At 41.9% G+C, this 15,900-nt stretch overlaps 1 protein-coding gene across 1 annotated transcript in view; it reads right to left on the bottom strand.

Annotated features, from left to right (window-relative positions):
• SWAP70 (switching B cell complex subunit SWAP70) overlaps window positions 1-15,094 on the bottom strand; it is a 33,149-nt gene extending 18,055 nt beyond the window's left edge. The window contains exons 1-3 of the mRNA XM_088525850.1: window positions 14,957-15,094; window positions 7,670-7,810; window positions 1,952-2,125 (exon numbers count right to left, since the gene is read on the bottom strand). Of these exons, the coding sequence (XP_088381976.1) occupies window positions 1,952-2,125; window positions 7,670-7,810; window positions 14,957-15,055 (414 nt within the window). The 5' untranslated portion in view covers window positions 15,056-15,094. The remainder of the gene's footprint in view (window positions 1-1,951; window positions 2,126-7,669; window positions 7,811-14,956) is intronic.
• Window positions 15,095-15,900: the final 806 nt, after the last annotated feature.

The raw sequence follows: 15,900 nt of genomic DNA, 5'->3' as shown, positions 1-15,900 counted from the left end.
TAAAACTGACCAAAATTAAGACTTTTCACCGCTACTTTTGGAATTCTGGGTAAAAGGATAAATGTGATAAATGTGAATTTTTTTCAGAAACACAGAAAACCCAGGAGGCCTGGTGCAAAACAGAAAGCAGTGCATTCAAAAGACAGCATTCCTCCACTGACTGATTACATTACCTGTGTGGTCTGAGGCAAGGCAAGAGGTTAGAGAGTGAATGCAGGCATTGTGCATGATAAGAACAGGCCTTTGTCAGGCCTTATAAGCTTTCTTAAACTGTATTGCACAACTTAAATCCTGCTGTAATCAAGAAGATACAGACACAGGTTTTTTCAAAGAGACTTCAAGCAATCCAAGTGAAAGAGCAACACAGGTTAACCCTGATCCTCAAGGACGGGAAGGAAAGAATGACCCCAACTCTGAAATCCAGAGAAGCTCTTTCGGGCCCGACCCGAAGCCGCAGCGCCCCGACAGCAAGAGACACCCTGCAACTACCCCACGACACCTGCGCCGGGCAGGAGCGCGGCACGTCCTCTGCTAGAGGGAGAGCAATGAGCAGTGCCAGCACACACAGCTGGCAGCTCTGAAGCTTTTAACCATGCCAAGAGATACCAAGATGTGAAACACTTACCCTCCACCCTGGAAAGCTGGGTAGCCATTTGGAGAACCCACCCGGGGAGTGAATTTGAGTTCCGGGCTCTATATTTCATGGTTCTGACCTCCTACCAAGGCTAAATCTGATACCACTAAGAAAAGAGCTGTCTTTAAGTTTCAAAAATGTTGTCCCCATCTCTCAAAAGTTACAGGGAAAACAAAACAAACAAAAAAACCCAGGAAACAATATATGAAAACTGTCTCATTTTTTTCATGGAAATAAGAAGCATGCCAGGTAGGGCCCTGTCATCATCAGTCTGGGTAAAACCTGAAATCTTACAGAGTGAAATAATCTTGTTCTAAAGTGACAAGGCCAGGTAAGCTGCTCATTTTGCTAGGGAAGGAGAACTCTCTCTGCTTTACGGTTTGGCATAACAACTTAGAGCCACACAGTTATGCTGCTCTGGCACATAAGTCAAACTGTTTTGATCTCCGAATCCTAACAGTTTGCAAAACATATTAATCAGTACATTGGTGATAAACTGCTGAGTCCTGGGACTTCTGTGTAGGGTTTTGCATGAGTTTCCCCATCTTCCCTCACCATGGAAAAAGCACTAAATTTTGAAGACGTTAAAATTCTCCTTTAGGGTTAAAATTCCTATTCAAACTTTGCCCATACTTGTTCATGCACATAAAAGTACAGAGAGATCTCTCTGATGTTTTGCTCACTACTGTTACTCCTTCAACCATTTCAAGCAGGAGGAATTCAGGTACTGTTTGCTTTTGTTCAGAAACAGACGTCATCAGAGCAGTTTGTACTTCTTTTCGGCAGGAAGGTGACATGAGACTGAACACTCGTCTTGCAAATCATGGTAACACAGAGCAGAAAGGAGAATTTTTTCCCCCAGAATCACACTTGTGCCAACTGTGCAAAGCACATGTACCAACATATAAGCAAGTGCAGTGATTCACAGATCACACACGTGCACTATTCATTAGTGAAGTAACAACCTCAACAGCTTGTGATTTGAAGCTGAGTCACCACTCAGTCCCCACAAAATGCAAAATTAGCTAGTTACTACCAGGAACTAAGCAGCATGTCCCATTTAGTCCAAGCTGTTTAAATAACATGGATATCTAAAGCGTCCTTTGGGATTTTCGTCATTTACAACCTGGAACTAAAAATCAAAACCAAACACATACTCTTTTGTGTCTTTTGGATGAGGCTTTACATTACTATAACAGAGGAGTAGAACTTTTATATTCAAAAATTACTTGTCTGTAGAGAACAGCAAACACTAACACAGTTCAAATGGAACATGCAAAATACTGGTGTTAAACAGTAGAAGTTTTTGTTTCTTACCTCCTCAGGTACAATGATTAGGGGGTATTTGTCCTCTGACAAAAAGTTAAAGATAACCCACACTTTAAATGCATCTTCATCACTAATGAGCAGAAGACTCTTAGAGAGGTTCTTTTTAGCACAGAGTGTCCAGCACATCCTATTGAATTCAACTTTGTCAAAGTTTCCTTGAACCTAAAAAGAAAGAAATTGAAAAAAAATATATATTTTTAAACATACACAGACAGACACATTACAGCAGACAAACTCATACAAAAAGCACTGAGGAAATTCTAGTTTTCAAGAAAATTTATGGCAAAAAAGTATTGTAGCAGCCTTGTCTGACTTCCTAAAAGGAGCAAACTGAAAAATTTCTTCCAGCAAAACCTGCATCCAACCTCCAATTTCTGGTTCAGTTAATCACATCTTGACTTCATGTGAAACAGACTATACTGGATTCAGCATTCACTCAAGCACAACAGCCTTTGCTTCCAAATCATCACCTTAACTTTCTTAATTACAACTCACCTTCTGATACTGAGTTATAGAAATTTACTATATTCAAACAAAAACTGTAGATGCTATACCAAAGTAATACTGGAGCAACAGTCAGGAAAGACCTTTATTATATTTTTCTACTTCTATTTGAAATTTCATTTTTCCCAGACTTGCAAATCTTTACCCTAACAGATTTTAAAACCATTTGTTTTTGTTATCCTTTATCACATCTAATATCTGTGCATACACATCTGTGAATTATTTACATATGGCAAAGTCCTAATTTCCTCTATTTATTTTAAATCCTCACTTATGTTAGAGATTAATCCTCTGCATCTCCCTGCAGCTCTGCCATGTTACGTCTTTGCCAGCATGAATGCTTTGCATTGCAATGGAAGTCTCTGGCAGTCTCAGAAAGCACATCTAAAAAACAGGTTCTTGCACCTCTTCTGGTAATGATATCAATAATGTTCAGATCATATTTTCCTATGAGAGACCAAGCCACATTTTAAAAATGTGTGAAGCACAGGATCAGTGAACTGTATGATTTCCTACCCAGTCTGGTAAGTGGTCAAAAATAGCAGAGGTTGAGCCAAAGTGGCTCACTTTTTTAAAGCTTTACTAAGGAAGTGGATCAACTGATGTGGCTAGAGAAAAAAAGGCAGAGGGAAACAGGAAACCAACCGTAGGCTGACAAATACCTTCAATACAGTTCCCAAGGACTGAAAGTGAGACCATGGAAGAAAACCATAGACCTGGCATGCTATGAGACACCAGAGCAAGTGGCACTGCAAGAAGCAGGCCACAGCTGCCCTTGGAAGAAGGTGGAAGCTGCAGGAGCTCCAGCTTCTACAGCTGCAAGATCTGTGTCCAGGTTATTTGCATGAGAAACATGAGGTTAAATGAAACGCTGACCAAGCAAACTACAGAAATACTCTTTGGAGGCAGGATCAGAATGAGGGTTTCCTTCTATGTCCTCCTGCTTGCCAGTGCCTCATCCCACAGCTGCATTTGCCTTTGTTTTTCCCTGACTGCCCTCCCCACCTAGCCCTTTCCTAAAGCAGTCACACAAGCCCAGGCGATGAGCACCTCAGCTTTGGAAAAGCCTTGGGGTTGTGCTGCTCCAAAGGAAAATCCAGGCGCAGTAGCTACTTTCCTAGAACCAGCGGCTGGCAAGTGCACTAAGCACCACAAACACAGCGGGTGATTCTACAGCCAGCTCGTGTTTTGAAGTGAGGCAGCTGTCAGTGATGCACATGTGGTGAAACATCTCGCGCACGGACCCCAGACCAGTGCAAGGCAACAGGCTGCTCCAGTCCCCACGAGAACAAGATGGTTGTTGTCTCATGGCAAAGCAGGACACACACCCCTGAGCAGCCCACGTCACCTGCGGGGCACTACAGCCACCACGACTGGCAGCAGCAGAGCAGCAGGCAGGAGCGTCACTTTGCTGCAGGTGACTGAGTTCCACCAGCGTCTCACCTTAGATAAGCAGGCCCTCTGATCAGAGCCCAGGTTTGAGTCTTTAAAAAAAAAAAAAAATGGAGGCTCAATGTGGCACCAGTAACAGAGGGACTATTTAGAAATTATTCAGGAAAAATAAACAGATTAGCGCATAAGCTCAGCTCTCCAAAATAACTATGATTCACCCGTGTTTTGTTTTTGTTTTTCATAAATGATTAAGCTGGTTGTTAAATAAAGGATATAATTCTGCATTGTTCTGGGGTATGTGGAACTGAATAGTTTTCTTTATTGAAGAAAACAATTTTCCTCAACAATTTCATGTAGTGATGCCAACTTTTTCTGGTGTATCATTTCTTCAGAAATATTTGAGGGGGTCTGAGGGGAAGGAAGGAGAAAATCTTACAACTGAAAATAAAACAAAGAAATAAATAAAAACTAAAACCAAAACACTTTAGAGCTAACTCCATAGTACCTAAGTCCTGGCTGTGCTGCTTTGACTTGCTTGGTGGTCAATGCTCCACTTTAGGGCCATGTTTTAATCACTCTAAATAAAAATCTCTCCACATTTATGAGGGATTATTTCTAATCATCATTTTATAAACTGAAGATAAATTGATAGATTTTCAAATTACACTTGAAATCATTCATTCACTCCAACTTAACTAAGAAGCTGCAAAGGTTTTAGACAGGAGGAACTGATGGCAAAAGAAGACAGCCAGAAATGCAAACACAAGTTGCCTTTTCACAACATGAACAAAACATGTATTTATACACTCAGATTAGGCCAAAGACAATCCTGGAATTCCAATTTGGAGAGATTGTAAAAAATAACTAATTACTGTGAAACTCTACTATGAACCCTACAATAAATCATCTTGATTTAAAACTAAAATACTAGCTTTATGAAACTCTATTGAGAAACCAGTATTTCAATTTTGAGTAGAACACTGATCCCGCTTGCAACAAGCATGAATAGCCAACAATTCAATTGCTTAACAAATGAATCCTTGTACAGAAAATTTTTACTTGACATTAGTATATGCTTTTTCAATTGTACTTCCCTGGGTCTGCACTATGTGTGTGTCTTTCATTTGAAAGATTCTATAGTACCCCACACTATTAACTGTAGAGCGACTATCACTTACTTGTGTATCTATCCAAATTATGAAACATGCAGATGACCTGAGTCCTCCAATCCTAAAACAACTTAAAGTCATAGAAACACCATGCTTAAAGGACACCTGCCTTCCCTTTCCAAGTATCACAATAAAAGCACAATAAAATCCATAAAACTTATCTTAAATTTACACTGCTATGCAAAGTACAATATACCGGTAGCTTAAACAAGTAACTCTAAAATATAAATAAATACAGAAAATATTTGGGTTAAGTACTAATGATGGGATCAATTTCAAAAATATATCTAATATTGGTAGTACAATTAGTATTCAATAAGTGGTCTGTAAAACGAAATAACCTAAGCTTTAGAATGATGCTCTTTGCTTGCCTCCAATAATGTCTTTTCCCTCCTAAGATATGTTGTAAAATACCACCATCAGCATCAGTATAAAGGAAACATTTTCAGTTGACACTGAGCAAGTTACATAATAAAATGGAACATGTTAGAATAGTTATGAAACAGAGTAAAACAAATTACAAAGACATAATACTGGCAAGTGTCAGTTCCCTTCTGAAGAGGGTACTTGCAGAAAAATAATAGATTTTATTTCAGACATAGGAAAATACATCATCTCTGAAAGGCATGTCACAATCAAGATTTTTAAAGTCCACGAAGATAGCCTTGTGTCTACATAAGTTCTAGTAGAAGTTAGTCAAATTATCTGAACTGTTTGAAAACATTTAATTGGGATTAAACAACATGAAGTTACAGGCAATTTAATTCTGTTCCTTAACATGTTTTATATACCCATACCATTAGTTTTATCTTAAGCCAACTATCATAGAACAGTATGAATAAAACAGCTGAAGAAACTACATGCAATTGTACTATTTCCACTGATGAAAACAGTAGCCTATCCTTTGTTTCTACCATAGGATAAGCAGGTAACCAAGAACAGAGCAAGAACAAGACAGACTAGCCAAGAACACCAAATTCACACTTTTGTTCATGTCAAGTTAGCTTGTTTATGTAGCCAGGTCTTTCATTCTTGATTTAAAATGTTAATTTATTAGTAGAACTGTTCCTCATTTCCCTAACTCTCTCCCTAGTCACCCTATAAACATCCTAAACAAGGAAACGTATTTAATTTGAAAGAAACTTCCATTTCCATCCTTTCATTTTTTCTCCTTTGAATTAATGGTTTGTTACTGCTCATAAGTAACATTAAAACCACCCCTGTGACTCACACGCTGCAACTGTAATCCTTCAGCCAAAATAAAATAAGTCCCTTTCTTTGCCCACCAAGTTTAATCTCAGTAGAATCTCACAGGGGCTCAAATAGCCAATGCTAAGTGGAATTGAAATAGTAGCCTTCACAGTGACAAAAAAGTACAGCAAATAGCCAAGGCAGTAAGTGGGTGTCTTTCTGTGTAGCAATGGCCACCAGCTCTCACACAGAGTATGAAGGGAAGCACATGCCATGGAGGCAGAGGTTGATGACTGGTAAGAGCACAGGTGGGCAGAGAATAACCTCTCAGGCTCACTTGTCTTAGCCAGAGATATGAGGCTTTCCTGTTTCCAGGCTGCAAGGCTGCATATCAGGTAGGTATTGCATTTTTCACCAATATTAAATACTAAATGTAGACTAAAAACTTGAAGAAACAGAACAACTAACAAACTGGGTTAAAAAGCCTAATCTGAAATTGTCAGACCTTTTCAGATACAAATCAGTTCAGGACCTTTTACCGTTATAAAAGCAAGCATATATGTATCTCTGCAGCCATAATATCAACGCATGAAGCATTATGGTGTTAGTCCCCTAGTGTAAGAAAAATCAGTGGTACCAAACTGATATATTTTCATGATAACATCAGCTATTTTTTACTGCCTCCAACAGTGTCCTAAGAGATGCTGTCAGACAGAAAAGCAAAAGCTATTTTTTTACTTTAAGGAAATTCAACCTAAGTCTCAAACAGAGAGCTCCCAGAAAACAGTTCTAGGCCAGTGACCTCCTTGGCTTAGATTAAGGTGGAAAGGGGAATGGGGGGGGGATCAGGCTTCCCAGAGCTCCCCCAAAACAACACAAAGCACAAAAGCACAGACAACTGAACAGTGCTCAGACCTTACAGGAAAGAACCTGGAACACCAAACCTGTCAACACACCCTGATATCACCTGCTGTAACTATTTAAGGGGATCTGTCAATTAACATACCTTGTGAACTCACATAAAAGATATTTCTGCACTTCCTGTTTGCAAAGTAGACTATGACACCACTCTATTAAAGCCACAGTATAAAGCAGGGCAATTTATAGCTCCAAGACACTTTAGAATGTACTTAAACTGAGGTTGTTTAGTAATACAAACACAGTTTTGCATGAGCAGAGCTTAGAGAAAATGGAGATGTAACAGGAAGCAGAAACCAAAGAGAGAGAGAGGACAAAAAAAAAAAAAAAAAACACTGTGCAACCTTCCATTTTAAAGCACAGACTCCTCTGAGTATTTGTCCTGCCCAATGCAGACACATTTACCACCAGTTTTTCTTTGGATAGGTAAGCCTCCTGCCTGTAAAAGTCTATTGTAAAGGTAAGACCCTGAGTTAAGATGCTAATACAAAACAGATCAGGCGAAAACAGAACATAAGAATTCAAAACTTACCTTTTCCAAGATAAATTTATTTAAATAAGGCATATAACCCTGATTTGAAACTGGTCCTTCATCATCATCCCTGAAGTGCTCTTCCAAGGCCACAGGGTCATGGGGAACATTCAAAACCGTGCACAAATTGTGAGACAGGACCTAAGAACAGAACAGAAATTCAGTGATACCACTGTAGACCTTAATTTCACTGCATTCCCTTCACAGCAGATCTGCGATTCCTGAGACTATGCATAGAAAGTGAAATCATCTTGTCAGCATGAGCTTTGCCTTGGGTATTTTTGTTGGAAAGCAAAATATGTAATTATAACAGGTTATTTGCTATATATGTGCAAACATACCTAGAGAAGTTACCCTTTTTATGCGTATACTAATGCATTTGACAACCTGAAATATTCAAACCCACCAAAGTAATTAGATACTTGGAGGGAAAATGACTAGCAACCTCTAGTCTTTGAAACTATAAATATTCATTAACTAGTGAAAACAAGTCATGAAGGAGAGAGTTCAATACGTTCCTTTAGTTTACAAAGAAATGACCACTCAAATTAAATGCTTGCTTTTTGATTACTTTTCAACATTCACACTGTGTTCCAGTTGGTAGAGGAAAGGCAGTATCACAAAAAGAGGAAGGGTTTAGATGTGCTTCTTAAAAGTCTTTTTTTAAAAAAGGTATTTGCATTAATTATATCAGGAGCTTAATGTCAACCACCCTAAAGTCTTTCTTGAGAAATGACCTTCAAGAAGAGGCTACATGCTTGATTAGTTTTAAGGAAGTACAAAATTACTGAAAACTGACTGGTAGTCAACGCATCTTAAGTTTTTCAACATAGGCTGTGTTTTGCACACACAAACTCACACCAATGACAGCAACACAGAACCCGAAGAACAGCTATTTCTGGGCCACCAGCACATTTCTAAAACAAAGTGCTGCTCAGTTTGCTTTTCACACATTCCTGTGCCTTGGATTAGTCCTGTGACCTCCTCCCAAACAGGCCTTTAACTTGCTGCAGAGTGGGTACCTGAACTGGGTTAAGGAATTAACCCCACATGTCCAAGAACAGGCTCCATTACCAAATGCAATGAAGAAGCAAAGGCATGAGTAAAGAAAAAAAAAGTACATATGCAGAAGTAAAACAGACTGCATTGTTAAAAATACATGTTGCTTCTCACATACTTTTAAATTAAAAAATGGTGAGGGTAGCCTCAAACAGAACATTTGGTATACTATACTTTTTCATTGTGTGGTGCAGATTTCAACCAAAAAAAAAAAAAAACTTGAGGCAGAGAAAAGCAGTAGAGAAGTGGAAGCTGCAAAACAAGATTAAAATCTCAAGAGTCTAGAAAAACAGACATATGCCACACACTTGAAAAAAATGTTTTTTTCCCCAAATAAAACAATCTCTATACACATTTACTTTCCTTACAGATGCTAGGAGACATGCAAAGTCCAAGCACTGATTAGCACCAAAATCTCCAAAGACTTCCCAAATATAAGTTCAGGGGATCATTCCTCTACACATACCTCCAAAGTTGCATTTTCTTTTAGAAAAGCCCCCATTTCCATTAGAAATAGCTGTTTTCTCACTTGCACGCCAAAATTAAGCGATTTGATCTAGCCATGAGCAAAAATTTAAGAACAAGAAAAACAAGAGCATCAGAAACACTACCAAAAAATGCCGTATTTCCCAAAGGAATATAATTTTATCAGTAATTTTTCACATTTCACACCCCTCTCCATCAGAGGTCTATTCTTCTTCAATGTATCATTATCCTTAATAAAATAAATAAATAAATCAAGCATTTGAGTCTATGTGATTTATATGTGGCGGGAAACTTGTATTACGCTTCCCCCCCTTTTTAAGTTTTCTGTTGTTATTTATGGAAGATGAACACATTCTTGATAAAGGTGAACTCAGTTTTACAACCAAGCTGTCACTAATAAAATATTTTAAAATGTAACTGATTACTGATTATTACTGATTATTTATACACATACTACATATGCTACATAGATTTATACATATATAAACTAATTTTTACCAAAACTACTTACATTCTCAATGAAACACTTCCTCACTGTGTACTTTTTAGCTAATTCTCTTCTCTCCTCCTTAGTTTTCTTGCTGTGCCTTGGCTGTCAGAACGCTACGCATGTGGTTTCAGCACCAACCAAATAATTATCATGAAAGAATTCCACTTGCAATCATTTTCTAAAATCCGCCTTATCTGCAATCTCTCCGAAGCCCAGCGCTGTCTTTTCATAACTCAGGAAATTCCTCAACGCCTGCCAACACTTGCCAGTCTTTAATGCAGCCAAGCTCCATCTGAATTTTTCAGCTGCAGGTTAAACTTGAAAATACCTGCACTGAATTCTCATTTTTTTTAGATCATCATAAAAGCTATTTTAATGATCATTTTTAAAAAAGACTAACAGTTGAAAACTAGTTTGAACGGGGTACAGAACAGTGCCTTGTTTTGCAGAAGCCCTGTCAGTCATGAGGAAATTTTCCACCCGTAAGGATTATTCTCCCCGTGCCCATAGGGTTGCTAGGCAGCTTTGTCTTTCAGCACTTATTATGCTCTGGATGCCATGTTCAAACACCTACCTTCACACCAGAGCCAGCCCCTGCCCTAAGCCAGAAACTTGTCTCTCTGTGTTGCAAGCAAATGGTTCCCAATGGTTCCCAAATTTTTATCCATTGTGTAGACTCATAGACTACAAAGTCCACACAAACAGTGCACTATTGGCGTTATTTTTCCATTTTCAATGAAAAGTTTCAAAACAAAGATCCCTAATGGTCCCCAGGAAATACTGAAGCTTATCAGCAAAATGCTATAGGTAATCAACTGAAACAAGCAAGCTGAACACCAGAGGGTCAGAAAGCACGTAGCCCCTTGTTACAGGTTTTGGATGTACTTTATTCATTCCCATTCTTGTGCCGCTCCATCCGGAGTATCTAAGGCCAGCACAGCTCTGCTTCTGCACAGATGTTCCCTTCTAGGCTCTGATCATTTCAAGATGCTATCTTCCAAAATTTGTACACACATGTTGAGTTGTTACTATCTGATTAGTTCCATTTAACCTTGTCCATAAAACTGATCTGCATTTCTAAACGGCAGAGAAAAGTCTGCTAGCTATTTATGGCTCACTGACAAAAATTTGGCCCAAATTATAGCATGACCCTTAGCCAAAGAGATTAAACGTGGAGTGGCTATTGACAATTTCTTCAGTATTTTTTTTTGTTTTTCCTTTCCATCTTTCAGGGGGAATCTGGGTCTCCTCCCTCCCACCTCTTTAAAAGATTTTAAAATGCTGGTGTTATAGAAGCTTACAGCTCTATTCAGGGGCTCTGTGGGAGTCTATTCCAAGACATTCTTGGCTCATCTCTCCACAACATCCATGTCAGCAGCTAGGCAGCCAAATAAGCCTACTCACAACATCTCCCTTTCGCCTTCTTCATCAGCGTGGACACCATCACCTTGCAGGCCCATGAACACAAGCGTGGAGTATTTACAACCAGGATATATCTAAGCATTCTATTTCTTGCTTCATAATACGTCTAAGAGACCATCTCTTATCCATCCATGTAGCACATACTTTATTTAGGCATCTCATGGTTAACATCTGGGTTTCTGCAGTGCCCTCTTTTCTGGCCCTGCAGAGAGCAATCATGCCCAAGCTCTGCTGGCTCATGAAGCTAGACATGAAGGTAGGGCCACTCTCCTCACCTCTGCTGCCATCACCCCACCACTCAGTTCCTTCATTTGTTCCCCCCCTTTCTAGGACACTGCATGATCATTTGTCATCATTCTCAACAGCCTCACCTCCCTCTTCTCCTCACAACCAAAAAGTTTCCTTTGGAGCCCCCACAATAGACTGGTACCAGGTTGCATCTGCTGAAATGTCACTGGAAATGCCTTTCTCTTGTACAGCTTCTGGCACTTAGGAAGAGCTCCCAGTAAATACCACAGATCTAATGGGCCTTTCTTCAACTTGTTCTTTGAAATTAGTTGGCAAAACCTCAACAATAATGGTTAAATAGGCTACTGACCTACTGATAGCTGCTCCTCAAGCTCAGTAACTTGGCCTCATGCTTTCCTAACGCCCCTGCCTCCTCAGACTACAAGCTCCCTTCCTTTGCAAACCCTTCTGGATGTGTGGCATCCTTCTGAGCTGCATTTGCACAGCAGCTTATCACCAGGATTCCTGCTACAATACTACAAATGCACTTGATTCCAGTTAATAACTTACCAGTACAACTCTCTCATTATGAGTCATAATGACTAATTTCCTACCATCCTTCAAAGTTGTACAAAGTCAATTGTCTTAGGGGTCCTGCCCATTCGTCACAGATTCTCAGCCTTTCCAGTTCTGTACAGCATTGTTCAAGGTCTTCCTCTCTCTTCGGATAGTCCCTCTTGGTCCTGATTACACTGTTCTTCCTCTTCCCACCAACTACCGACTTCCCACTTAGCAAAAAGGCAAAACAAAGATCAGATGGTAAATAAGCCTACAATTAAAGACTAGTTTACATTTTCTACACTTGACTTGTAATTTTGGTCACCCACATTTTCTGGCTCAAATGAGGTACTCACAAAGTACTAACCATCCATAATCTGCAACTATGAATCAGGAATGCGAGACTTTGAAAACCTAGCCCAGTGGTAGCAAACAAAACACAAGAACGGCCAAACAGTCTCAGTGCCAAAATAGAGACATTTCACAAAGCAATGCCAGGAACAGCTTCCAGAAAGAGTGTAAAAATTACTTGGTATGTATTATTTCCAAGATCCAGTCATAAAAACACACTACAAGGCTGCTAACTGTGTTGACATTTGTAACTACTGTAAATATTTCGAGATTTGGCTAAAAAGCAGGCTGAATGTTGACACGTTGGAGAAGCTTTTGAAATAGGTCAAATTTAAAACTGCAGATTGCAAGCAAGGTGAATCTAAGTGAAATAGAGGAACACAAGTATTTGCATGTAGCTTGCACACTCTGCTGCAAGCAGCCAACTGAAACACAGTCTGCACTAGAACCAGGCCAGAAGCTATAACTGCATCCACAAAAATCAGAACTTCAACCTCTCTATATTGTTGTTTGAAAGTGCTCCTGAAACAAATGGACTTAATAATAATTGTGTTCACATGTAAACATAAGACAAAACACAATGACAAAACACAAATGTTTTTGCTGATAAACTTCTGCTGGTAAAAAAAAAAAAAATTGCAATCGTCGTAACATTAAACATGTTAAAACTTATAGAGATTATTATTAGAAAAAAAATATCAGTGCACACTGGAAGAAAAGATAATATTCAAAATTACACAGAGGACTGATCTTGTTACCTTTTCTCTTAGTAAGCCAGATCACATACAAAAGATACAAATGGATAAAGGATAACTCATGAAATCCTTATTATTCCAAGCAAGTCCCGGGTTTTCTTCTGAGTCTTTGTTCTATCTCCAGACTAAGGAGCACTTGGCACAAAGATACTTGGCTTCATTTTGCTCACAGTGTATTAAAAATAATGCATAATTTTAACCTTTCACAATGGAAAGCTGCAAAGCTCACATTGTTTTTTCTCATAGCATTTTAGTACTATTTCATCAATGTGATTCATTTTCACAGGAAGACCAAAGGTGACTGTCTAAGTAGAGAAACTAGAAACGACTCTAACAAAAATCATGTGATAGTTAGGATCTTCTGTATGGTATGATTGCTATACCTCATACTGACTTATACAACTTAAAGATCCAGTCTCGGTATGTTTTCTTATTATTTTTTAGGGTGATGGGGGACAGTTAGAACATTTTCATGCTGATCTCAAGAACAGATTTCTAATATACTTTCAGATAGCATAAGTTTCACTAAGTTATTAAGCAATTATTTCTAATGCCACAGATGTCTACTAATTCACTCATCTCCACCAACATTCGTTGATCTCACCACCAACTTCCATGGGCACTACCTCTCACTTGTGGTGACACGGATGGAAAATGCCGTACTGTGAAATACCTTCTCCATGCAACACAGCTGTAGATCACCTTGCTGGGATCCTCTTTTTTGCTGCTCTGCCTACCCCTTCTGCTGTGTCCAGTGGAGCTACTGACGTAACAGTGCACTTCGTCAGCTTCACGCTGACATTTACCATTTGCTGTAAAAACCCTTAAGAGGAGACTCGCTACTCCCTCCTGCATTTCCTGAAAACTAGGTGGCCATGTGAGCAGTCTTATTTCCGATAGGCTTCTCCATTCCAAGATCCTCCACTTGACACTTCCCTCGGGAGCATTTACACAGCAAGGAGACCTGCATTAGAACCCGCTATTTTTTCCCCTTCTCTCTCTCCTGCAGAGAGCATGAAATATCAAAACTGGGCAGGAGGATATGCAGCGGGTAATAAGGGGACATGTTTAATTTCCTCTCCCCTTTTCTTTCCTTTTTATTTATTTATTTTTTACCTTTTCTAAGCAAAAACACCTGTAAAGACAGCAGAACAGAAGACAGGCACCACATGTTCTTCGGTGGCAAATACAATCGTTGCTCTCACCCAGCCAGTTCAGCCAACGATCTTAGAGAGGAAACAACAACACAGCCATGAGAGCAGGCTGTACAATCCCACCAGGGTCCTGACTGTAGCCATGTAACTCAGCCCCAAACCTGCAGCCCTGAGAGAGCTTCTTCACCACTAGTGCCGTGCCACGCGTGCACACCTCTGGCCTGGGCCCAAGCGAGGTGTGGCAGCAAAACAGGAAAACAGAAATAATTCCTTTAAAGAGCACACCTCTCCGCGACCTGTGCCAGCTGCTCCTGCAGCAAACGGGCTCACTCTGGTGACGCTACAGACCACGAAGGACATGACAGGCCTGGTACTCGTGCTCACGCTCAGCCTGAGCTCGCAGCAAGCCTGGCACGCGGAGGCGGCCCCTGCTTTCCTCGCCCGCGGTGAAGAAAAGCAGAAGAGCCGGGCTGCTTCAGCAACGGGGGCGTCGGAGGCACTTGGCACGCAGGGCTCCGCGCGGGCCGCGGCGGCCACCAGCGCGCTCCTGCTCGCCGAGGAGCCCCGCCGAGCGCCCCGCGCCGCCACCTGCGCGCTGGGGCGGCCGCAGGTGCCGAGCTGCCCCCACCAGCCACCCGCGAGGTCCCGCTGCCCCTCCCAGGCCGGGGAGGGCGCGGGCGCGAGCCCCGCGCAGCCCAACCGCCGCAACGGTCACTAACGGCCGCGCGCCGCGCCGGGGTGGGGTGGGGGGGAGGAAGAGGGGGGTACGGGTGGCCGCGCTTGCCTTGAGCTGCGACTTGGAGACCTTTCCGCTGCGGTCGAGGTCGAGCGCGGTGAAGGCGTGCCAGATGGCCTTGAGCAGCTCCTCCTTGAGGCCCCCCATGGCGGCCCCGCCGCCCGCTCCTGCGCCCGCCGCGCCGCTGCCCGCGCCGCCGCCGGGCCCGCCCCGAGGCCGGTCCCGCCCCGGCGGGGCAGGGCGAGGCGGCGTCCCCGGCCGCTGCCGCCCCCGGGGGCACCCGCGCGGGCCGGTGCGTGGGGGCGCAGCCGCTGCCGGGCAGCTGCGCGGGCCCCTTGGTGCCCCCCAGGCGTGCCAAGCAGCGCGAGGAAGCAGCGCCTGAGCTCGTTCCTCTTTTTTCGAGTATAAAACTTGCGGGGTGAAGCTGCTCCACAAGCGGGCAGAACCCTTCCTAAAAACTGTGGCGAGCAGGACGGGAGGAAGGGGGCTGGCTGCAAGGGCCGCGGGCTTTCCCGCCCCTCGCGAGCAGCAACGTCTCCTCAGGGGCAGAGGGGGTTGCACGCAGCTAAGAGAGGAAAGTAGGATAATGCTGAGCCCTTCATTGGTGCATGAGAAAATTTAATTAACCGGGCTTGCCGGCATCAGGGTGCTAGAAACATGTACAATCTTGAATGGCATTAGCATTTCTGGCCTTTGAGCGAGGGCATCCCCTTCCCCAAAAGTGGGAAGGAAGCACATTTTGGATGTGCCAGTAACCCATCCCAGTGCCACACAGCGCAGCGGAGCACAGCTCCCTTAGCAGGGGCTGCACAGAGCAGGATCTGCAAAGCACCACTCTGGAAAAGCACGTGGGAGACAGGGACTCCTAGCCTTGTTGTGCAAGAATTGCCTCAGAATAGGGACTTTGCAAACAGACACTGAGTCTGTTAAATGCTAGAGTGAAAAATGAAAATAAAATTCTTCAGGAAAGGGCATGCTTTTTTCCCCCTTTT

The sequence above is a fragment of the Tinamus guttatus genome, unplaced genomic scaffold (genome assembly GCF_059628265.1).
Source record: "Tinamus guttatus ecotype Peru unplaced genomic scaffold, ASM5962826v1 Tinamus_guttatus_pri_ptg000240l, whole genome shotgun sequence".
Taxonomy (NCBI): domain Eukaryota; kingdom Metazoa; phylum Chordata; class Aves; order Tinamiformes; family Tinamidae; genus Tinamus; species Tinamus guttatus.
The sequence above is the reverse complement of the archived record's forward strand: the minus strand, read 5'-3'. Positions and strand labels throughout refer to the sequence as shown.